General features: G+C 38.7%; 1 protein-coding gene across 1 annotated transcript; it reads right to left on the bottom strand.

Annotated features, from left to right (window-relative positions):
- Positions 1-614: 614 nt before the first annotated feature.
- LOC148360959 (ovochymase-2) lies at positions 615-25,733 on the bottom strand. The gene is made up of 25 exons (XM_088342913.1): positions 25,556-25,733; positions 23,967-24,097; positions 21,604-21,697; positions 21,385-21,525; positions 21,151-21,248; positions 19,247-19,361; positions 18,959-19,174; positions 18,660-18,869; positions 15,840-15,980; positions 14,061-14,306; positions 13,807-13,992; positions 13,628-13,737; positions 13,351-13,451; positions 11,249-11,526; positions 10,269-10,432; positions 10,015-10,198; positions 9,608-9,826; positions 8,052-8,186; positions 7,758-7,979; positions 6,599-6,781; positions 6,387-6,499; positions 5,237-5,331; positions 4,886-5,175; positions 2,161-2,321; positions 615-1,912 (listed from the first exon to the last, which is right to left on the bottom strand). Exons 1-25 carry the CDS (start codon positions 25,731-25,733, stop codon positions 1,721-1,723), a joined length of 4,203 nt encoding a protein of 1,400 aa, XP_088199039.1. The 3' UTR covers positions 615-1,720.
- Positions 25,734-26,284: the final 551 nt, after the last annotated feature.

Below are 26,284 nucleotides of genomic sequence, written 5' to 3'. Positions count from 1 at the left end.
GGAGAGAGTGCCAAATTTTTTTGCAAAACCTACCAGAATCTAGAAATGACAGAGGCAAACAGGAAGGAGTGTACATTTTTTCAACTATAGAAAAGGACAATGCCAGGTATCGTTTGTTTGCTCCTGTAGCAACACGACAAATTGACATAACACATGAAAAAAGCTCACCCGTCAGAGAGCAACGAGCAGCTACCAAAAATGTAAACATGTTACTGTTCCTAAAGGAAAAACTGTCAATCCTTCAACATAGACAATGAGAGACAATTAACATTAGTGAGTTTATTTTTAAAATATTGTGCAATGTAAGGTATTTTAGTTCCTAATCTAGTTGACAATGTAGTAGTGAATAGTATCGGTGTTTTCATTACATTGCTGCTTTTTGAGTAGATTCTTTTGGGTTTTGTTCTGAAACAGTCGTCATAGAAATATTTCTCTTTCATTTTTGATATTTCTAAAATTTGCAATGTAGTTATTTGATTAAAAAATGCTTTAGTGCCCAAAATCTTTCTGCTGTTTATTGTTATAAACTGACCCTCGTGACGTTTCAACACAAAAAGTCTAAGTGTCAGGACCAGAATGGAAACAGGACCCAATTGCGTTTTATTAAAGGAAAGAGGAAGGGCTGCGCGGGAAGCAAGTCGCTCTCGTACTCGGTTTGTGATCTGAACACGGAAGTGGATCTTCCGTTGCGAGTGATGGCGGTGTCGGGACCGGAAAAACGGGTCAGTAGCCCGGACAGGAGAGCAAAAACGTGGTCGGGGTCGTAAGCGAGTCGTAAGCCAGGAAAGGAGAGTAGACGTGGTCGGGTACAAAAGAAATCAAAAGCCGGGACGGGGGAGTAGACGTGGTCAGGATCAAAAACGGGTCGAAGACGGGGAACAGACAGGAGTAAAAAACAGGTGGGAGTCAGGGTCGAAAAAGGCTTGCCTAGTGTTAACTGAGGTTCGCAGACGGACTGACAAAAGGGGACAGATAGGGGGGGGGTTTAAATAGGGACAGGGAGCCAATCAGAGTCCGAGGCAGTTGGCGCCAAAGGAGCGGGCACAGGTGATTCACATCGGTACTCATGACAATAGGTTTGGGATCGGTATTAATCGATACTACCAATTACTACTAATTCCCAGTATTGCTCACACCGAGTCTAAGGGTGTTTTCCACTCTATTAGACCCGAATGAATGAATGAAAGAATGAATGAATGAATGAACGAATGAAATTGGAGGGTTTCTCATTTCAGTTCAAGTAAAACAAATTAAAAAGGTAAAAATGTGTAACTCTCACAAGAAGTCAAACTTTATTACAGGGAAAAATTGCATGTTTCAACTCCCGATTAGAAGAGACATTAGTTGATGAATACATTTTCATGTACTATGGAATGAATGACCTTCATGTGTGCATAGTTTATGTAAGAGGTATGTTACATTTGAATTGTAGCAGCAAAATGTAACAATGCAGTTGCAAATTAATATGCCTCAGAAATAGTTATTTTTTACTGTGTTTTACTGCCCCCGTTGGTCAAGGTGTGTACAACAGAAGGAGCAGCAGAATCTCCATTTAACAAACGCATGAAATCATGCTTTTTTTCATACATTCTTATTAATTATCATATTCCTATTTGACTAAATTCAGCATAATCCTGACTGGCCACTTAACTCCTGCGTGTGTTCATTAAGAAAAATTAAACCCAAAAAGCATACAAAAATAAATCAGTACAACTGTATCTCAGTTGTCCCTTTCATAAATGAACTTCTTGATGTTGTCATGGATCCAGTGGCTAAATGCAGAAACGCGCGTGAACACCGATGGCTTTTTGTCCCTGATGCATCCTTGGGGTCCGAAACTGACCACTCCGTGCACCTCCCAGGTGGCGCTGGGCCCAGCGGTCTTGCATGCAAAGGGGCCCCCTGAGTCGCCCTGCGGGATGAAAAGAGTTGCAGCCAAGAATATTACAATGCTCCCTGTTTTTCTCTTTGTGAGTGATTAGGCACGCTAACAAAAGTATTTCGGATGAATGCTCGCAACCAAAATAGTTACATAAACACTGATTGTGAGGGGAAGGCACACATTCCAAAAATCAAGATTGAGGGATGTTATTAACATCACAGTCCTATTGTTGAGCCATTCATACATAGGAGCAACACCATCTCTACATGCCCTCTTACCTGGCATGCAGACTTGAGCTCGTCCGGGGACTCGTAACCGGCACAGATCATGGATGGTCTCAGGGTGTCCCACCAGTAAGCGGGCTTACTGCAGGTTTCAAAATCCACAACGGGAAGAGCAGCTTGATTGAGTTTCTCAGACACTTTGGGGAAGAGGTTTCCTATAAATAAAAATAGAGATAAGAATCAAAAAAGTGGTTCGCATTGAGTTGAGCTTTCTGTCATAGTGTGACCGATTTTCTCACAAATGTGAACACATTTACAGTATATGCTGGGGAAAAATGGCAGGTTGTGAAAGCAAGTAAAATATGGAATGACTTTGCATAACAGCATACCTTTCAATTTCAGCCAAGTGCCACTCTCATTAATGATTGCAATTCCCCTTCATATGCATTATAAAAACCTAAATATTCATTAGGACAGAATAACCACGTTAAATGAAATAAACTTACTGGTTGTTATAATAAGAATGAGAGGTGCTCAAAAACATTTCAAATTATAGTCTACCTGTCAACCTCAGCCAATTATTAATGTTGGCAATTCCCTTAAATAAACGATTATCTACCATACAAACACAATGTGGCATCTATTAACTCACAGCAGGACAGACTATGTAGAATAAAAACAAATTTGTGTGGACAAGTTAATTTTGGGGCAGCACGGCGGCGCAGTGGTTAGTGCGTGTGCGGCACAGTTCTGAGGTCATGAGATCGAACCTCCTGTGTGGAGTTTGCATGTTCTCCCCCTGCTTGTGTGGGTTTCCCCTGGGAACTCCGGTTTCCTCCCACATTCCAAAAACGCGTTCAATTGGCCGGTCCAAATTGTCCCTAGGTGTGAATGAGCAAGTGAGTTGTCTGTCTCTGTGTGCAGGGTGTCCCCTGCCCACTGTCTGAAGATAGCTGGGATGGGCTCCATCACCCACGCGACCCTACTGAGGATAAGCGGTGCATATAATGAATGGATGGATGGAAGTTAATTTTGATCACGAAACAAAACAACACAAAACATTTTCTAAGCATTTGTTTTAGTTTTTTTTTCCCAATTTTCAGTCAATTTAGTGTTGCTTTTTATACGTAGATTAGAGATAAAATACAAAATGGGCAAGATGACAACAAACTAACAAAAAACAAGTTCATTTTTTGCCCAAAGAAAAATGGATCTACAGCGTCCACAATTTGAGATTATCAAGATACGAAGAAATACAGAGAAACGTGAAATTTGACGGATATGTATACATTTATTGTTGGGGTTATGTTCGAAAAAGAACCTCGGATAGACAAAATCTGTGGAGTATAAACCTAAATTTATTTACTATTATTACATAAATAAAATTGTGGTGCGTCATTTGAGTTGTCCCTTAAAAAGTTGAAAGTTAAATATTTTCTCTATTATTGTCATCATTTGCCCATTGCCTTCATCTGTGCCCACTTGTTTGGCTCCAGCTGCTGCCCGTTTCCTGATTAGTTCCCCTCCTATTTAAACTCAGTACTCTCATTCACTTCTGGTCAGTCCGTCAGCGAACCTCCGCACATGCAAGGCAAGCACTTTTTGACTCTGGATCCCGTCTGTCCCGTCCTGTCCTCTATCCTGCTCATCTGCCCCTGGCTTACCGATCGTCTCCGTCTACCCTGACTTGATTCCTCCCTCTAACCACGCCTCTATCTCCCGTCCCGGCTGCCCGACTTGTTTCCGCCGTCTTACCACGCTCCGATCTCCCGTCCTGGCTGCACGACTTGATTCCGTCCACTAACCACGCTCCGATCTCACGTTCCAGCTGCCCAACTTTTTTCTATCCTCCAACCACGCTCCGATCTCGAGGGCTTCCTGCTCTTCCTGCCCAGCAGGCACCGGATCGCTGGCGTTTGTCTTCCCACGCATAATTTCTTCGCTTCCTCGATAAAGCATGGTGTGAAACGTTACGCGTTTGGGTCTACTATCTGTTCTGGTTCTGACTATAACATGTTAACAATGCCAAACTGAGTTCAAAGAGCCCTTATGTTTTATTTTACGTTGCACCAATCTGCTTTTATCTTACTTTTATCAGAGCTGTTGGAGGCAGAACATTAGTTTTCGAGAGAAAAGGCTGGCGGGATTGCTGCAGAGTGACCTAATGCTTGTCTCTGCGGTTTGTCATAAATATTTCTATTTGTTAGACAATTATACGGGTAAAACATGTCCAGTACAAACACTAACCCAAACCCCAAAAAGATTAAATGAGAAGGGTTTATTTGAGCCAGTCTACAAAAATCCACGTACCTGCACGCACATCATGGACGAGCTGACTAAAGCTGCAATCATGACTTTAAGGCAGGAGATGGCGGCAGAGAGGAACAAAGTTTCAAATTCTGTACAGCTCTTTCAAATACTCTATTACACAAATAAAAAACAAAATAACAAACTCCTTTTACAGACCCCCCACTATTCACAAAGTACTGTATACCCCACGATCAAGTACACATGGTTAAGCGATCGGAGAAATGTGGTACTGTACCTATAAACCTTTTTTTAATTTATTTTCTTTACCAATAAGTACTCCCTTAGGCAATGTTTAGCCAATCAGAATCCAGAACACAATGCATGAATGAAAACTGTGAAGAAGCCAGACCAAGAAATGTGAACTGGTTTATAGCAAAAGATTACTGTATTGCCGCAAACCATCCAACTAAAATAAGGCAGTCACACCATTGCTACCGATTTGGTCGCATGCATACCCAAAATACCTCACCTTTCTCATCCCCCCAGCCAGTGACAAAGCAGAGTGTCCCAGCCTCCACCACCACCCCGGGTTCCGGCAGACAGACGGGGCTGATCTCCCGCGTCATGCTGACGGGTCGTGTCAGATGCACCAGGGCGATGTCATTGGTGATGTCCGAGCTGTCCTGCTCATAGACGAATCCCTCGTGACGGATGATTGCATCCACCGTGTAGCAAGCCTCCGCCAATGGCACGTCCCAGGAGGAGTTCATGTGGTGCTTCCCCAGGCACATGCGCCAGTAAGAAGTTTTGTTGAGGGGGCTGGAACACCGGATATGTTATTCTCAGAAAGAATAAAAAGAATAATTTGTGTCCATCTCACGTCATAAAACAGTGGGCAGCTGTTAGAATCCACTCCTTGTGGATCAATGAACCCCCACAGCCATGCATGTAGGGAATGGGCGACATCGGCGAGGCCTGCGGAGGAAACAACATTTGTATTTTAATATATTTTTCAAGTCGAATGAATAAATGAATGGCCTTTATTGTCATTATACAAGATGAACAAATTTGGAGGGCTTCTCCTTTCGGTGCAAATAAATCAAAAAGGGAAACATGTGCAAAAATAGATATTAAAAAAACTATGAGAATGATATATAATAAATCTGTGCATATTCGCAGTAGTAGTTGTACAGAACATTAAGGTAAGCTAAGTAGATTAGTAGATAGGTTTTTAAGGGTGGTAATGGCTCTTGGGAAGAAGATGTTTTTCATTCAGTTTGTTTTTGTTTTGATGGAGCAGTAGCGCTTTCCCAAAGGCAGCAGGTCAAAGAGCAGGGCACCCGGATGTTATATGTCCTTGATGTTTTGGGCTTTGCTAAGGCACCGAGTGGAGTAGGTGTTCATCATGGAGGGGAGAGGGCAGGCAATGATGCGCTGGCCAATAGGGACTGCGAATAATAATGCAATCATCTAAAACATTTTAAAATTGCCAGAAAACGTCAAAAATTGTTTTGTGCTACTTCACCTTGACCATTTGGTGACAGTATAACAGGACAATCATACAGGAAAAACAATTTAATCGTTTTTCATCTGTCTGAAAACGACTGTGTTAAAGGATAATAGTTCTTGCAGCAGATGAAGAATATATGTGAGTTGAATGGTATTTTTAAATCAAGTGTTTCTTCCAATTTATGTTTTAACACAAATCTTACCTTAACCCTCCTGTTGTCTCTCGGTCAGAGTTACCAAGAAAATTCCCTAAATGACATTTTTTAAATTTTAAATTGTATGACTTTCCCTAGATTTGGTTTAGATAGATTTTAATTTATGTTCACTGCGTTTTGGGTATTGTTACCCAATGCATCATCTATTGCAGCCTGTTCATCCTGGAATGGAGATTATCACTTGTGTGGCCCCGTCTCAAGGCATTTAAGGGATTCATAAACCGTGGGGTATCCTTTACGACACACGTTTTTAAACTTTGACAATGTTTCAGACATGTTCAAATGCGACAAAAATCATCCAGTTACCTGCATAGAAACTTGCCAGGGCCAGGAGTGGGGAACTGCTTCTTCTCCATTCACAATCCTCAGTGTGCCTGTATTGGGGGTCACTGCTGATTTTCCGCAGGTCTCTGGCCAGTCTAGTATAAAAGAACTAGCATGTATTTTCCTAAAGAACTTTGTGGAACCGTTGTTACAAAGTTAAATGGTAAAATTATGAGACAGGTTTCCAAACTCACCGATGGTGATATTGTCCCATGGGTTGGGCACTGGAGGGGGTAGAGTCGGGATGATACCATTGTCAGTAGTCCAGTAACCTCGGAACCCCTGCTGTCGGTTGACGCCATTGCTCAGGAAGCGTATAACTGCCGTGTCACCTGGTACGCTCAGTTTGGGCGGCGGTGCAAAGCCGCAAAATTGACCTGTGGAAAGCATGCGATGTTTTAGATCTTATTCAGTGAAGTGCTGTCAGAGGAGTCGGGTGAGGCTGTGTTGCACTTGTCATCGTGGAAATATAAAATCAAATGATATATTAAATGGTTATATTCATTCAGTGTTAAGTTGTTTCTGATTTAAGTTCACAATTTATAGATTTTCCTTTTTTAAAATCACTGAATTGCCATATATCATGAAGCTTATTTGTACAATTATTGTGTAACGTATCACTGTGCCAAGAGCAGATACAGAGTGAGACACGCAATTCTCTTGCCTCATGGCAGAGGGCAATAGTTAGAGTAAGTATTCTTTTTGGCACAGACCTCAGCCCTGAACAATATAATTACTGATAAAATTAGTGAGCAAACAGAAAGTCCAGCCATCCAGACGATTTTTTTTTCTTGTTGCATAAACTTTTTTCAGAATGAATGATTAGTATCTATTGATGCTTTTATTCAAAAGAAACAGCATGTATAGGATTATTGTGCCAAGTGTCTGCAGATGCGGGGTTAGGCTCGCAATTCACTTGCCTTGTGGCAGAAAGCAATAGTGAAACCAAAGATCCTAATTTGGCGCACTTCTCTGCCCCAAACTATAGAATTATTGATGGTATTAACAAGTTAACAGCAAGTCATGCCATCAAGTCATTTGGTTCTCGTTGCATAAAGCTTTTTCCTCGACGAGGGGATATAATAATATCTATTGATGCTTTTACTCAAAAGTAGCAGCAGGTAGACGTCATTATAAGTTAAAGTTAGACAAACAAAGTTTCCTTTCCATATAACAGTTTATATATTGCTTTCTTGCTCTTCCAATAAAATGATTAATGAGATGTATGGTAGGTTAATTTATTTGCAAACATGACTGCCTCGCCAAACACGAACCTCACTGAACTTCACTGATCTTATTGATGATAAAAAAATACATTAACATTGATATTTAGAAACATTTAAGGTGAATGACCGTAGGATGTCATGTTCTCCCCGCTGAAGATCTCCACGTAGTCCACACAGTTGCCCAGTACGTTGACGGCCTGAAGCTCAAAGTGAGTGAAGACCACGTGAATGCTTTCTGCGTCCGGGACTCGGATCCTCCAGGTACATACTGCCTGGGTTGGATAATCTTGGGGCCAGTTAGGACTGGTGAGTTCACCTTGGGGGCCGCTGAACGTTCCCCCACAAGGAGCTATAATGTAATGACGCCATTGTTGAGATGACGTCTTCCAACAATAATCGACTGTCTAGGGAGCCCTTTTACCTTCTGATGGATCAACTGCCTTCCAGGTGGCTGCGAAGCCGGTGTCCACAACTCTGGCATTTGATGAGAAGCTGATGTGGAGTGAGCTCCCATCACTCACTAGGTCCATGGGAGGTGTGTGACTGCAGTAGATGCCTAGGGAAAGAACAATAACAAAATCAGTATACAAATACATTTTTTATCTCCCCAAAATAACGTATATTTTTTAAGCTTATGGCTACTTTTTGTTACTGATTTGCGTGAAGGGCTACCAATTTAATATGCGGATCTAAAACAACATGTTATTACTATGTTGCTACTATTTTGTTACTAAGTTGTTACTAGGTTGTAACTATTAGAGGTTAAATATGTTAAATTAACTGCTAAATATCTTCTTAAGGGGCTAACTGCTGCCTGTGGGGCTTCACGTCGGAGACCCCTGGATTGTGTACAATACTTTTAATAAATAAAATCTTATCTTATTAAAATTCAATATTAATAAAATAAAAACATTGAGGGCTTTCTTAAACATAAAAATGTTAAAAATTGTGGAATATGTTCTTTAATATTTTAAATGCAATACAATAAGAATAATTTAAAATTCTTAACTCATTAAGACAGAATAACCTATTTAAATAGAATAAACTTAATCATTTTTGATAATAATGATAAAAGATGTTCTATAACACTTTTTTTAAATGATAGGGATAATCAACGGATTGGTAGTCATCTAACTCAATACCAGATGCAAATACCATTAATACATAAAATCCTTCTCAACTGAAAAATGACTCAGAATTTTAAAGACACAGAATATTTTTTTCTTCTTAAAAGACTTAAAAAGATGAAAGCATAAGAATAATCCAGTTCAGGGGTTTCAAACTCAATTAACCTAAGCGCCGCCAGAGCTCAGGTAAAAAGGGGTTTCCCACAAGAGAATCTTTTATAGAAAACATTTCACTCTTTTTAAATATATTTTAAAAACAAAATGAGATCTAAAATATGGAAATAAATCAAGCAATTAGCAATGCATCAGTCCATAATTAGTGTGACCTGCATTTACATTAGACTTTTATATTAAGGCAGGATCCTCAAATTTGTATCCTTTGAGCCGCAATTGGCTCTTGGGTTGATAATTTAGTTGATAATTTGTAATTACCGGTACTAAATGCTAACAGCCGCTTGAGGGGGCACCATTTTGAATACCAATATCATTATCATTATCATTATTTTGTGTTTGTGGGTGACTAATAGCCCATGTTTAGTCACCCATAATCACACAATTTTTTTAAGTTCCTCCAAAAACATGTTTAGTCTGTAATAATCAAGTAAATAAACACATAGACAATTTCAGTATAACAAAGTCTGATAGCTTTAACATTTATATAAAAAAAGTATGATTTTATAGTTTTAAAAATGTGATACTTTACGGAACAAACATTTTTTCCATATAGTAAAGAAACCACCCCAAAAACTGAACAAAAACAGAACATTTATGAATGACTGTAGATACATGTAATAATATATATTTCAAATCCAGTAATTAAGGCAGAATAATCATGCAATAACTTTCATACCCAGGCTCCCTGTTCCATCCGAAATGCTGACTTTATCGTTCAAGCACGATTGGCTCTCTTCCAAGGAAAAGTTGGTGAAGTGAAGGTGCACAATTTTGCCGGGGGGTGCATGGATGTTCCATTTGCATTGGGCATTGTTGCTGTAGCTGTCCGGGTAATCCATAGAGGACAGCGCACCACCTGTGCCCGTCAAGTCCTTTGCTCCACCACAGCCGGATGCTGTAAGGTGAAACGGTGAAAATCAAGCAAAAGTGGCTCCAAGAAAAATGGACTTTGTTTGGTGTTCTTTGGTGTGAGTAGGTTAATATGGTCAATGATTTGGGTGTGGCAAGGATTGAAGTTAAGAGGAAGAACACGTTTTCAACACTGAAGCAAAACCAGACAAGAAGCTGAAGAATGATCCCTACTGTGCCGGTTGTAGATGTCCCTTCGTATGACATTTTCAATCCACGGAAGGTAGGCAGATGAGCGGGTGAACACTGACGGCTTCTTGTTCATGATGCACCCGATGGGTCCGAAACTGGTGATTCCGTGCACTTCCCAGGGACTGTTGGGACCATCCTGGCACACCAGAGGACCGCCAGAATCTCCCTGTGTCACAAAAACCGGGAAATGTCACTGAGGAAACCATGCGGCTGCATATTTTGTGTTGTTCTTTTACCTGACAGACGGACTTGAGCTCATCGGGCAGCGTGTAACCACAGCAGATCATGGAGCTCTTCACCTGGAACCACCAGTAGTCCATCCGAGAGCACGTTTCGTAAGGTACCACGGGAAGGGCCACCTGGTTTAAAGCCTCTGCCACTTTAGCATTCATGGAATCTCCTGAAGCAAACAGAATATAGCATTCTATTTAGATTCCAAAACTTCCAATGCAGGGGTGAGCAAAATTTTTGAGTTGCAAGCCGCATTGGGTTTAGAAAATTGGCACAGGGCCCGATGCTTGATTTTTCCACCATTCAACACCTCAGCAATGCATGAGGAAAAAAGATGGAAGTAACTGGTGCTTGCATGAGTCTAATTTTTATTTTTTTTACTGTAATGTTCTTGTCTCTCCAGATGGGTTTAAGTCTGTGATTTGAGCTATACGGGGCCTGAACACCTTTTCCGATATGACAGCTCCAAGATACTTAAATTTGGTGACAAGTTCAAGCTCTTGGTGGTTGATGGTGATGAATCTGGCAGATAGCAGACCGTTGACGCAGCCCAGTACCGGACTCTCTTCTACTCGAATTCTGTGTGCGGCTTGGCTGTCAAAGAAACTGGGTCTGGCCACTACTGAACCTTTTTAGGTGGAGGCGGTCTGTAACCCCCTCTTCATTGTGTACTTAAAACATGCAGCCATTTTCAGTACTTTTGAGAGAAAATGCTTATCTCAAGAGAAGAAATGCCTAAGTCAGGATCATGTGTTAGGCAAAAATGCTGTTAGTTTTGTTATGATTGGTTGACATTCTTGGGTACTAGTATAGATTTCTATGGAAAGCTGAATTTAAAAACAAAATCTGAATTTGGCCCAAAAAAGTGATATGTGCGCTTATGTTACTAGTGGGACAATATATTATTATATTTTCAACAATTTTGTTTGGCAGACTGTATGTGGCTTGCGGTCCTGGTCTTTAGTAATTTGAGGTGCCAACGCACCTGTCTCATCTCCCCAGCCGGTGGCATAGCATTTCTTTCCTCCAGGTAGCATCTCCTCGAGGGAAGGGAGGCAGGCATAAGAGATCTGGTCCCCGACCTTGGCCTCTCCGTCGAGTCTGACCAAGGCAATGTCGAACTCCACGGTGGGTATGGTGGGGTACATGAAAGCCTCGTGGCGGAAGATGCCTGAAACACCCAAACAGTGCTCGCTGGGCTCTACGAAGGTTAGATTGTGTTTGCCAAAACACATTCTCCAGCGTTGCAGCTCGTCTGCGTAACTGGACAGAGGGTGGGTGGATTAGAGCAAAGTAATTTGTATTAGAACATAAATATTTGACTTTCAACATGAATAGGTAATAAAATAATTAGTAACTTTCTATTTATGCCACAAGATTTGGGGGAAAACATATAAACACAAATATTCCTAGTTAATAACAAACAACAGACAGACTGGACGAACAGACTGAAGAGATATATAGGCCCTTTAACTCCACCCGGCGGAGTAAAGGCCCACATTAAACCACACCACCTACATTGCATATTACCGTACTTTTATTGCAGTGTGTATTTTATGTAGCACCATTTAAATACTCTATACAACACGCTACAGTGGGTATTAGCACGTCACATTGGGTATTTGTATATTGTATTCCTTTTGCTTTATTATTGTATTATTCTCAGCGAAGGGATGCTGCTGGAAATGTGAATTTCCCTGCGGGGTCAAATAAAGTATCTATCTATCTATCTATCTATCTATCTATCTATCTATCTATCTATCTATCTATCTATCTATCTATCTATCTATCTATCTATCTATCTATCTATCTATCTATCTATCTATCTATCTATCTATCTATCTATCTATCTATCTATCTATCTATCTATCTATCTATCTATCTATCTATCTATCTATCTATCTATCTATCTATCTATCTATCTATCTATCTATCTATCTATCTATCTATCTATCTATCTATCTATCTATCTATCTATCTATCTATCTATCTATCTATCTATCTATCTATCTATCTATCTATCTATTTATCTATCTATCTATCTATCTATTTATCTATCTATCTATCTATCTATCTAACCCTTTAATGTAATCATTTGATTCCCATGTCACTCACAAGGAAGGCCTTATACATGCAGTTCTAGATAATAATAGAGCGTTTAACAGGGGTCACCAACACTTTTGCAGCTGAGAGCTACTTTTTTTAATGATTAGCACAAAGTTGTATATGCATTTATAAAATGACAACTTATTATGTGATTACAATGTTGTTACTATGTTCTGAACAGGTTGTAATCATTAGAAGTTGAGTTAAAATGGACTGCATCAACCACTAAAACATCATACCAGTTAGAAACCAAATGTCCTGGAAAATCACAATGACTCGTCACTGGTGAGCTGTTTTTCAGAACCTGTCTGCGGGCTACTCATGTGTTCCTAAGGTTATACCTGGTGCCAGTAGGCACCACGTTGAAGACCCCAGGTGTAAGACCTCAGGATAGCAATATGGTACAAAAAAATGAACGATGCACCTCACATGCATTCAGTATTTTATACTTTAATTTTTAGTATGAATCCAGTTTGTGGTGTTTTTTTTTTTAATTCTAGCCCCATGTTTTCCTAATTTTAGAAGTTTTTTTTCCGAAATTACTTAAAAAATACGAAAAAATAATATTCAATATATCAAACAGGTGTAATTGTTCTTATTTTAGTATATTTCTGAACATTTTGAATTTGAAGTTTTAATTTTACAAAATCTCAGAAATAATAATTAAAATTAACAAAAAAATGTTTTGTTTTGTTTTTCAATCAGTTTTTTATTATGATCATTTAAAAAAAATATTTCCTTATTTAGCTGAGTACTCAAATTCTGTGCCATTGGACTTATTTGCAAATTTTAATTTCAATATGTGAGGAGCAGTCAACCGTTATAAACCGTTTTATAATTTATAAAAGTTATTTATTTATTTTACTGATTTGAATAGGGTACCAACTGTCATTTTTTTTCAGAATTATTATTTTTTTTTGCTCTATAGCGATCCGAATTCCTGATGTTATTCCTATTACTATTTGGAACCAAGTGACTTACTTGATAAAGCAGTGAGCTGCTGTAAGCACCCAGTTCTTATGGATAAGAGTACCGCCACACGTGTGGAAGAAAGTCGGTTCGGGTCGACTGTCCGGCCATACCTGTTGAGAGTAAAGGGTAAAGTAAAGTATAGCTAGTAAAGATCTCCATGGTTGACACAAATTCACCGCTATCGACTGCTAAAGACAATAGTGGCATTAATTCATTAACAACCATTGTCAGTCACAGACCTCGAGACCAGCAAATTAGTAGGGTTAAAGAAGTGCTACTGCCTTACCTGCATGGACACCTGCCAGGGCCACGAGTGTGGCCTTGCCGGTTCTCCGTTTACAATGCGGGACATAATTGACGGAGTGATGGCCGGTTTGCCGCATGTCAAAGGCCAGTCTAGGATCATGAAAGAGAGTATTGATGTCAAAACTAAGACCACTTCCAACTTTTAAAACAATACTACACCTATGTTAATGCCATCCCAAGGATTAGGTGGAACCGGAGGCTCAGTTGGAGCAGGTAGGTCAGGACTTGTAGTCCAGTAGGCCCTGAAACCTTTAGCCTCTGTGAATAAATCCGAATGGAAGCGCAGGACCATTTTGCTTCCCTTGGTGAGAATCATTGGAGGGATCTTGGAACCACAAAATGGTCCTAAAATGGATTCCGAGAATCATTTCAATTGCTCATGACTTGTTAGTCCTGTTGTCGCTAGTACCCACCGTGCTTCTGCATTAGGGCGTTAGTCAAGCCATTAATTTCGTACACCATGACATGGTCATAGCACTTGGATGACAGGAAGTCTTTGGCTTCCAGATCAAAGTGAGTGAAGTTAAGTGTGATTTTCTTGCCAGGTGGCAGTGCCACGTTCCACATGCACTCGGCATTGGCCTTATAGTTCTTTGGCCAGTTGGGAGACTTGATCACGCCAATCTCCTCCTTTGACGTAAAGCCACAACCCTGGATTTCTGGACCAAAAGCAAAACTTAAATTATTCCTATTCATTGGCATGTTTGTTTTTCAAGATAGGGCCGTACACTAAAAAGTGGGGATGTGTGAAACTACTTAGACACCACTTATTAGTCCATATTATCAATACCAAATATTATCAATACCGAATACAGACACCAAAAGTACCTAACTTCTACAAAGACTCGTAAACAAAACAAATACCCCGGCAATCCCAGTATAATACTTGTACCTAAAATTGAGTGAAATAAAACACTTTTTGGTCCTCGATTGAAAAAAGAACACTTGTACAGTGCCTCAATAAATGGAATCAACATTTCAAAACTGCATTTTATCTTTCCTTAGGTTGTTTATGTGTGATATCAAAAATGGTTTAATAATCTGAAACCCTTGTGAGTCTTAAATATGCAAAAACTTTTACTGAAACACCTGCATTATAGAATACATGGACCTCAATTTAAAAAGATTGATTTTCATTGGATTTGGATTATCAACCATGTGAACAGCCATAATGTTTTTTTTTTCAATCCAAAATTCTTCCTTTAATTACAATTGAGTGATTGTAAAGAGATGTATCAAAGCTACTCTTCAAAAAAGACTTATCTCCACTATTTGTCATTATTTATTCATTTTTTCATGAATGGAATGTTTACAGTAAAAAACAAAAAAGACAATTACAGTGTACACATTTTTGAAATAGCAGCGTCCATATATAAGATTATAAATACAGAGTAGAGTTATAAAAAAAAAAGAGTCAATTAGCATGAATTGAATGTTATAATGCTTATTTTTTCTTTAAAACTAGCTAGTTCGTTTGTTTAATAAATATTCAGTACATCATTGAAAGTGAAAGGAATAATCCAAGCTACTTCAATTTCTACTGCGACTACTAGTAGTTAAAGCATTTGAGATATGAATTAGGGCTACAACTGAGTCATCCCTCCATATTTCTTAGATAATTGAATTTAAAACACACTTTCGTTTACATTTTTTATAAAAACTGAAATGTCATTGGTAATCGTGCGATTAAGAACTACAAAACAATATTTTGATATATATACTGCAGTACCACAACACTATCATACGGCCAAAATATTGTACCTTTCAAATTAAATCACATTTAAGGAGACCCCTGAAGCCTAATTTTTTTCATGTTACGATTGATAATGTAGCGTCTCAAAGAGAAAGCCATATGTAACATTTATACTGTATGTTATTTTGATCTGACGCAGATTATATGTAAATTTATGTGTCTGAAATTCCGCTTGCTTCAATTAAATTAGTTTATTGTCCATTACAGTATATCCTAGTAAAAAATATTAATTATAACTCCATCAGGCATGCACGTGACCTTGCTTCTTTATCGAGAAACTCATAAGAAAAAAAAATGAAGCCTTGATTTTATGCTGATGGCGGCTCATTGTGACAAAGGTCAAGCCGCTTTTGTAATCTCTTTGGTCTAAGTGCAGCACCGAAGGCTGTCACGTTTTATTGTCAGGCTCCTTCAGCTGCTCTTTGAAGCATGAGTGTACCTGCTATGTCCTCGGGGTACACCGCCTCCCATTTTGCAGAAAAGCCCCTGTCTGTGAGCCGACTGTCGGACAAAAAGGAAACAGAAAGAGTGTTGGTGGCGGCCACCACAACTGGAGGACGGATGTAGCCACAGTGCGTGCCTGCAAATTGACATGGAGACTGTTAGGCGGGCATGCAGAGGACACTATTTATCATTTCAGACGATTGTTGTGAGCAAGGGTGAGTGTGTAGACTGATACTATTCCATTATCATATCCACTGCATCATAGATCCTATTTTCAAAGTTAAAGAGGCTCACTTCGGGGAAACGTCTGCAATCTGTATCTACAATCTGATAACATTCTAACAATATTTCAAAGTACACTTCAAGAGAACATTTTTTCCAGAGGGAGAACAGCAGTAAAGTCAAGACTGCGTGAAATAATACTGTACTTGCAATTTTTGTCAATGCGTAAGTCAGTTAGTTCGCCTTTCTAGTTTCATACCTCAGCCAATTGCTCTCCTTAATAATGATTGCAATTTCCGGATGTGAAGACGATCTGGATTCGAACTGAAATGATTACCGATGTGATTCACCTGTGCCCGCTCATTTGGCGCCAACCGCTCCGGGCTCTGATTGGCTCCCTGTGCCTAGTTATATCCAGTCCTGTCAGTCCCCTGTTGTCAGTCCGCCTGCGAACCTCTATGTATACTAGGCAAGCCTTTTTCAACCCTGACTCCCACCTGTCCCGTTTTTGCTCTCGTTTATCTCCGGCTACGACCTGTTTTGATTCCGACCATGACGGCTCTCCCGTCCCAGCTTACAACCCATTTTTTGTTCCCGACTACGTCTACTCTCCCGTCCTGCCTTACAACTCGTTTCTGACCACGCCTTGCTCTCCCAGTCCCGGCTACCGACCAGTTTTCCCATCCCTGACAATGCCATCACTCGCTACGGAAGATCCACTTCCGCCTTCGGATCATAATCCGATTATGAGAGCACCATAATCAGGACCGCAACACCAGATCGTGGGCGCAGCCCTTCCTCTTTCCTTCAATAAAACTTGTAGTAAACGTTACGCAATTGGGTTCTATTTCTGTTCTGGTCCTGACAAGATCAGTATAACAAACACGTTGTTTTTTAACGGTACAAAAATTGTTATACGGCATACACAATTTGAAATGATTAAAACACTGTATAAAGTACGGAGGAAACCTATGAGTTGATAGGTATTATTATGTAATAATTTCAATTGTGTATGCCACACAATCGATTTTGTACGGTAATTATTTACGGGAAAATATACTGCTACCTATAATAAGTAACACTAAATTTACTTTATTTTGTTGATTTGTTAAATAGAATAAACTTGTTAATACAAATGATCTTTGTTTTTATTCTATCTACATAGTCTGTCTTGCTGTGAGTAAATTAGTGTCGCGATGTGTTTGTAAGGTTTATTCTTCCTTATTAAGGGGAATTGCAATCATTAATAAGGGGAGAACATTGGCTGAGGTTGACAGGTATGGTAGTTTGTTTGTTTATTTGGTTGTAGGGTAATTAGTTTCCTTATTACTTAGCAAATTCTTTGCTAAATTGCTTGTTTGCTATTCGGCTAATTAGGTTGTAAATTATTTCTATTAGAAGTGTGTTAAGTGGTTTGTAACGGCTTAGTTTGTAAGTTCATTACTTTGTTTGCTAATTTATTTGTTTGAAGTCGTAAAACCTTTTCAGGGTACAATTTATCACTTATTTTGCAATCGGCATCGGATAATTAGTTGACTTCTCCTTCATTCTTAATTCTCTTTACTAGCTTATCCTATTATTTGGATACAAAAATTACAGAGCCATTAGTTAGCTTCATCCTTTATTCATTTGTGTAAAAGTACGCTAAATATCTAATTAGTATTGTTACAGAACTATTGTTTGGTTGGTCAGCCTACAAATCAGTCAGTCAGTTAGCTATTTTGTCGGTCAGTTTCTTTGCTTTGCTTATGCAAAAAATAATCATATCCAATATATCAGAGGACCTTGTTTGAGGCTCACTTCAATGTAACGGCATTCTGACAAAATGTTTAAGTACACTTTAGAATGTGAGGTGACACATTTTATTTAACGAGAGACTGAGGGTTGTTGGTGTGCTGTCATACCAATAAGACTGTCACTAATCAGTTATTTTGCTATTTTTGCTAATTCACTTCTTTCACTTATTCATTTGCAAGAATATTTATTTGTTTTTTTGTTTTTTTGGGGTTCATAAGTTAGTCCATTCCCTCACAACACAAGATATTTTATTGACATTGGATTGTGTGCTATATCTGGTCTGGTTTATTATATACTTGATTTAGTCCAAAAATAAATAACTAAAATTTTGTTGTATTTACATCATTTAGCATGGTCACAATATATTCCATAAATAGACATAGCCGTTGACCAAGGTCGTCTTTTTCAAGTTTTTTTCTTTACTCATCAACCAAATAACAATGTCTTTTGGTCAGCACCTTGCTGTCATTTTTACATCTTTCAAATGTTTTTAGTTTTTGGTGATTTGGCAATTTGTTTGTCCCAATAATTGTTTGTTCCTTCGTACATTTTGTCCCCTTTTACTTCTGTGATTTGCTTCAGCAGTGACTGCATCAGTCAATTAGTCAGTGACCTTTCTTTCTCCCATCAATGACAGTATAGTGTGTCTTTGTTAGCAAGCTAACAACATTACTCGCCTTATATTTTAAAGCATCACAACTCCAACATAATATATCTTTCTATTTTTCATAGATTACTATGAAAATGAATCAAAGTACTGTACTAAGACTAAAAGGAATTTAATCAAAGATATTACCTAGCGCACTATAAGCGTCCGACACAACCAACTTGTCCTCCTTGCACTGTCCGGTTTCTCCAGTGATGGCCAACTCAACGATTTGTAGCTTCACCAAAAACCCTCTAGGTGCGTTAATCATCCAGGAAACGTTCTGGTGAGCGGGATATGGCTCAGGGAAGCCTGTTGATTGGACGGTCCCTTTGCGCCCACTAAGAATGATCGGCCCACCTAGAAAAACATAATTTAAAACAGTCTTAGGGTGGACATAAAAGAAGAAGATTCAACTGGGGTAGGTAATAAATGGAAGAGCAACTTACCAGGAGCTATGGTAGTAGGCGGGAGTGTCGGGGTGGTAGGTGTGGTTGTGGTTGAGGGCTTCATGGTGGTGGGGACCACAATCGGAGGTAGGCTGGATTTGGTGAAGGTGGCACGGAATCCTTTGGAACTCTTGGCGCTGTCCGATTTGAAGCGCACTATCATGGTATTGGTGCTCGATTCCACCGGCTTCGGCAATGTTCCCCCACAGAATTTACCTTCAGTCAGACAAGTAGATTTTGATTTATTTCGGGAAATTACGTTTATATGACTCAATGTCTTATCTTTACCTAATGATAAAGACCCATCATAGATCTGCACGAAATCTCCGCAAACCTCTGGTACCAGATCGAAAGACGTGAAGGTCAACCTGACCTGTTCACCCTCGGGCACGATGAGTTTCCACTTTGAATCACACACACACACAAAATTGCATTGTATTGTGAAGAGAGAACATCAAAATTGAACAGAATGATAAAAACAATACACTTATTACTTTTTTAGTTAGCAACAGAGTTCAGATGGTAAAAAAATGTCATTACGAGGTGGATGTTTCTACTAAACTTAACTCACTCAGTCCAATTGATGGCTAAAGTCGTCAGAAATACATTTGAAATGACTTGGTAGTGTATGAATTAACACTGGTTTGATTAGGTTTGATTAGGTCCAATTCAGTAGAATTACAGTCCGTCTTAGTTTAAGAGGGTGCATTGCGTTCCGGTCTGTATACAATATGTAACAACTTGTCAGTGCTTCAAACTTGTGTGAATCTTTTATCCATCCAAAAAAATACTATTTGATTTGGTTTTGACTAATGTTGGGACTACTGTTGCAGCAAAATTGCCAACGAATTGAAATATTACCGGTACTTTTTCCTGTGGCGAATCACAATTATGACCAAAACAGATGGAAAAATTATGGATTGTTGTGTTCTAGAGAGAAATTAATATTTTCCCAATTTTCTATGCAGCTTTCTTGAAAAGACAATCACGTTTGGAAAACAGGCCTCGCCCACGTACGAGGAGATAAAAACCTTTAATTCGGGTCTAGATAAAAAATTAATTATTTGAACTAAAATTGCTGGCATGCTTAATTTTTGGCCTTAGTCCTTAAGATTTGACTCTAAATTCCATGTATTTTATTTTTTTATTTTTTCATTGGGCATTAAATGAGCATTGTCAGTCAGATTCTTTGGATCATTAATAATTAATCATGTTCCATGGCAAAGTAGTGCGGGGTAAAAAAAGGAATGCAATATTTAGTTCAATTGACTGTAACTGTTGGCAAAAACTGCAAATAATTTGCATAATTTAAAATGTATGTTACTTATTATGATCTTTATTTTATCACACATTTTTTATATCAGTCTTACACTTGTTGTATTCTGGTCATTGAGCGCCCGCAATGAAGAATTCTTATAATAATCTATATCTTCTCTCTTATTAGTCTCTACTAATGATAGCGAAGGGTGGTCAATCATGTTGCTTTTCATTTATTTTCCCAATCCTTAGAGTTGACCTACATTAAATAACCTAGGAGATTCTTCATAAAGTCAGAGGGCTCAGGGGGGTAGGACATGGATATTGTACATCTTGATGGTTTTGTACAGTCCTCCCCTGTTTGCTCTTCAAGTTCAAATTAAGTTGGTGTCTTTTTTGTTATTTATAAGTGCCTATAAAATATAAACTTAACAGTTACTCCATTCTTTCGTAACACAAAACCTTGCGTCACCTTCACACAATTTTGATAATTTCTGTTTATTTTGGAGGTGCTCTGAAAAGGGACTTTCTTTATAAAATGACTTTATCAAAATACAGTAAAGAAGGGAATAGAATACTTGATGATCAAGAGTGTGTCGCGCAATTTTTGCATTTTAAGCAATCAACGACCAAAAAGTTAATCGGCATCTGATTTTTAATATAGTGTAACAATCTGTGAAGCCCTTTGAGACTCTTCGTGATTTAGGGCTATACAAATAAAAATGACTTGACTTGACTTGACTAGCTATGTATTTTTATTTGAATTTTCTACAGAGAGTATAACTTGTCATTTTTTTCAATTAAACAAATCAATTCAAAATGAGAAACACTGTTCAAAATAACCAACAAATTACTTCACTGTTTCAAATTACTTTACAAAATTAAATTAAATCAACACTCCTTTGGCAACTTTTGATTGCCACATTCTACATTACCTGGTACAGGGCTCCATTAGGGTAATTCTGCTCCGGAAAACCAGGGGTCAGCAGATCCCCTTGGTCACCTTGGAGAACGCCACCAGCTCCGGCAATTTCTAGAGGTAAGGATAGAGGACTAATCAATTACAAGGTTACACAGCCACAAGATCTCCTTCTCCCTTCTCCCTAATTACCCCACCTTCATACAGCAACACACTCTTTTCTAGGTCAATGGTAATTGGCTTTGTATACCTGATGTGCGCTCTGGGGACACAGCCTCGTAGTGAGCCTTGAAACCTTGGTCTGTTTTTCTGTCATTTGTGTCAAAGTAGACTGTCAAGTGGTTGGTCAGAGACACCAGAGGCAACGGTTTGCTATAGCCGCAATATTTGCCTGCAAATGCCACACAACAATCACAATCTACTGTTTTCTTTTTATTTTGACTTGATGCTGCATCTGGATCCTACTGACCGATAACTCCAAGTGAATCTCGAAGGGTGACGAAGTCTGCTGTGCATAAGTTGGTTTCCTCCAAGGCAAACTCCTCAAACCACAGCGAAATCACCTGCGACCGAAACAATCATCTCGTTATTTTTCTTTTTTTTTTACTGGGTGTTAAGTTTAAAGTTTAGTAAAATAAAGAGAAAATACATCAATTGATTTTAAACTTTCATGGACAAACATGGAGAGAAGTATTCAGATAAGACAATTCCATTCTCTGTTCTGATGCCCTCCCCTGAACCCTCTGTTTTTATTAAAGTTTCAAGATTAAAAAAAAACAGATCAGCCCTGAGGGGTGTGAAAATCAAGGGTGTGAAAAACAAAGAACAGCAACATGATTGGCCAATAGCGACAATGATGTGATAGTTAAAAAGAAGAAGCTAGAAACGGCACATTAGTATTTAAAATAAAGAACTGGCATGCTATGAAACCTCCTTTGCATTTGTTCAATATTAATAACAGAATAAACTTATCACTGGACCAGTGGGAAGTTGCAAAAGAGGTGTCAATAACGACAGACGCAACACAAGCTTGACACTGTTAATGCGTTGGGATTGGGAAGCATGGCACGGAGGCAGAAGTGAGATTTTCTACCCGATCTGTTTCTTCCTTTTTTTCTTTAAAGGAGGATGAGGAGGACAGAGGCAGCCATCTGTCTGTTTTGCATCCATACCAGCTGTCCTCCACTGCTTGGTCTCACATGAGGCAATCTGTAAACAAACTCCGATTGCGTGTTGGCACTGTGCTCAGCCTCTGTGGTCGCACTTCAAAGAAAAGCTGCTTTCCAAGAGGAAAGTTTAGGATCAGAAAAGATGTAAAACTAGGCCTAAATAATCCAGCCCGACCAGAGCCAAGCCCAAGCCCAACCAATGAACTTGATATGCAGGATGAGAGGTGATTTATGATAACAAATTAAAGCCTGTCTTTTCTAACATAATCAAAGTTAAAAAAGACCGCATAAACATTTACATCTTTTACCATCATTAATGAATATTTTGAAGAGTTGACGGAACATTTTAAGGCTGTCCGTCATTTTGACGCGTTGACAATTGGGCCATAAACAACAGCAGCACTCTGTCCTTAAGAATTTTGGGCGGCACTTAAAGAAAGTGAGAGGTAGAGAGACAAAAAACAATGACGGGTGGATAATAGACATGAAGGAGTTTTTTGAATTGACATTGCAAGATTTTAGTAAAGTACAACTTGCGATGAAGCGACATTTTTAAAAACAACTTTGTCAAAAGTCAGTGAGAGTAAAGCCAGGCAGTAGATGGCCTCAGGATTTTCAGCAATTTAACCACAACCAACCAGTGTTGGCCCCCGGAATGAGAAAACATCCATCCATCCATTATCTGCACCACTTATCCTCAGTAGGGTCGCGGGGGTGCTGGAGCCCATTCCAGCTATCTTTGGGCACTGGTTGCCAGCCTGATGCAGGGCACACAGGGACAGACAATTCGCTCGCTCATTCACACCTAGGGACAATTTGGACCGGCCAATTAACCTGACATGCATGTTTTGGGAATGTGGGAGATAACCGAAATACCCGGAGGACACCTACGCAGGCACGGGGAGAGCATGCAAACTCCACACAGGGAGGCTGCGGTAGCTGGGTTTGAACCTTGAACCTCTGCATCGTGGAGCTGCGAGCTAACCACCTAGCCGCCGTGCCGCAAGAATAAGGAAACAGTGAAATATAAAAATAAAAACAACTGCAGAATAAAACTTAAAAATGTGAAATAAAAAGTAAAGTTTGATACAGTCAAAGATTAGAAGTTAAAGTCAAGTCAAGTCATTTTTATTTGTATAGCCCTAAATCACGAAGAGTCTCAAAGGGCTTCACAGATTATTACACTATATTACACAGACACAACTAAAACTAAATAAAAATAACCAAATAAAAGCCATATTGGATGCAAAAGTAGGGTAAAAAATGACCCAATGGTTTGTAATACTTCAAAATCTTGCTAATAAAAAAATATTTATATAATAAAAAAGTAATTTTGTCATATTCCAGGTATTCATCATTAGTTTTTTTATTTTACACACTAATTTTTGACTTCACTCATGGAAAAATGTATGTACTGGTACTGCAAGAGGACCTCAGGGACCGCCATGGCTGACATAATAAAGGCAAATCAGACAGATAGGATGTCCCGAGACCATTAAGTTATTAAAAAAACGATTAAAGACACCTTAAAATTGATCCTGAAACACACAGGGAGCCAAAGCAGCGATTAAAAATCAAGTGTAACTTGATCAATCCCCCATAAACACACGTGCTGCTGAGTTTTGTAGACAACAAAATTCCAACAAGAAAAAGTAAAAGTCACCTTATCCGGGTCCACGGTAATGTGCCAGGAACAGCTCCTGCCGTTGTCATAGCTACTGGGGTAATGGAGGCTGGTGAAGGTTCCTGATGCTCCCGTGAGATCTTGTGGCCCTCCGCAGCCCGAGTCGGGCCCTTGAGATAGGACGCTACCATAAGGTCACTTATATTGAAAAATGCCAAAGGCAAGGTGCTCATTTTTTAGGGATACGGGGACCCTGCCTAAGGAAGTGACCACCTTTGGACACAACACCTGTCAATCCTCAGGAGGGAAATGCTTATTTTGTAATCAAGGCAAATTCATTACTTTACCCAATAATGTTTGTTCTATTATTTGCTAAAAGGAATACGAATGAAGAAAAAAGAACGAATGGTATGACATCTTTGGTTCTAGTCAAAAGTCAATGGCGTTGCCGTGGTAACAGCATTGATTACGCTGCATGTGATTGTCTGACCAGCAGACGCGCCGAGCAGTGGGATTTGATGTCATGTTGTTTCTTTCTTTACATTTATTAGATTTCATAGAACAGCAGTTATGTCTCTGATAAAAGGCTACACAAATGCCTTGACTTGACTATTTTGCTCTTGTAAAAATGAAATTAAATGTTTTTTGTATGGATTTCATTTCAAGAGCTGTTTTTTTTCTTCAATTTAATGGGATTAATACCTAATAATATTTCTAATTTTGTTAAAGCAGGATTTTTGCCCTTCTTTACCTTTAAAAAAATCACAACCTGCTTACTTATTCACGAACAAATTTCTGAAAGGAAAAACTCATTTTTTAGTGTTGTTTTGAATAAAATAAAAAAATGTGGTGGGTTATTTTTCACCAAATGACAGAGTTTACATTAAACATTAAACATAGCTAAAAAATAAAAAGACCAAAATAGGGATACCATTTTTTTAAACAAGAGAAAAGATCACATTCACAATTCGGCGTACTTTCTAAATTTTACATGTTTTTATCACTTTTAAAAAAATGGAAACCAATATTCATATTTCAAAGTAACTTTAACTTATTTATTCTATTTTATTTTTATTTAACTATATTAGTCTTATTCTCATTTCATCACCGTGAATATTTTTTCTGCATTTTCAGATAACCAAATTTTAGTGAACTTGTTATTTTCCAAAACCACAAGTTCATTTTATTCTGGATTTTACAAAAAATACATTACTTTTTCAAATTGAAGTTAATTTAAAACTTAAGTAACCCTGAAGTGTGTCACTGCCCATATTTACCGTAGTCAAGATTTTTTTCATTCCTATGTCGAGGTTTACTTTGTAGCCAGTTACAGTATGTCCTTGAGCGATATCAAATCAGTGCCAGTTGATACCTCTTAGTACCGGTTTGGACAGTAACTTATTGTCCAGTGAAAATTCCATCTGTTGCATGTTGAACAATTTTGCCTTCGTTTCTGCTTTATTTTTGGCCCTTTCAGTATAAGAATGTTTATAAGCTCGTTGCGTTCTCACACTAGTAACTCATTCGTGCCCGGAATATTCTGTAAATAACACCTCTGAAAGAACTGTTTATTGTTTGCAGCCTTTAATTAGGATAACCGGGATTCTTACTACTGAAATTGTACTCACCCTCTTTGGGAGGCGCAGGATCTCCCTCATCCTGGACAAAGTAGAGGACCACCAAAGCCACGCTCACACCAGTCATTATCAGGAAAAGAACCATCAGCGTTATTTCCAGGCTGCTCAGACTCCGAGAAGAACCATACTTCTTTTCCATCTCCATGATCATGTTCCCTCTCTTCGTCATGATGGAGACTGAAGCGTGCACTGTATGTGTTTGCGTATGTGTACTTTGGCCATCAGACAAACTGTCACATTAGTAAATGAGCAATGAGACCAATTGCTTTATCATCACGTTTTATGAGACACGTTTGGTTTAGTGAAATATGTTGTTTCAAATGGTAAGTTTTTGTTTTATTGTATTTTAGAATTACAAGTCTGGCATTTTGGCTGATGTTGTTAACAAAAATTAAATGTAAAGCTGGAATTGGCAACTCAGAAAAATAAGGGAAGTAACGTCACCTACCTCCATAACTATTTACCTACCTACCTACATACCTACCTACCTACTTAGAGTGCCGTGAAAAAATAATTGCCCCCTTCCTGATTTCTGAGGTTTTTTCCTATATTTATCACTCACAAAGTTTCAGATCATCAAACAAATTTTGATACCACACAAGGAAATACAACATGCAGTTTTGAAATGTTGATTCCAATAATTACAGCACAAAAAAATCAAAACCTTCCCGGCCCTATGTAAAAAGTAATTCCCACCTTTTGCAATGAAAACAGAAATTA

This window comes from Urocampus carinirostris, chromosome 8 (assembly GCF_059441175.1).
Source record: "Urocampus carinirostris isolate Australia breed hairy pipefish chromosome 8, RoL_Ucar_1.0, whole genome shotgun sequence".
Classification (NCBI taxonomy): domain Eukaryota; kingdom Metazoa; phylum Chordata; class Actinopteri; order Syngnathiformes; family Syngnathidae; genus Urocampus; species Urocampus carinirostris.
This window is presented reverse-complemented; position numbering and strand designations above follow the sequence as displayed.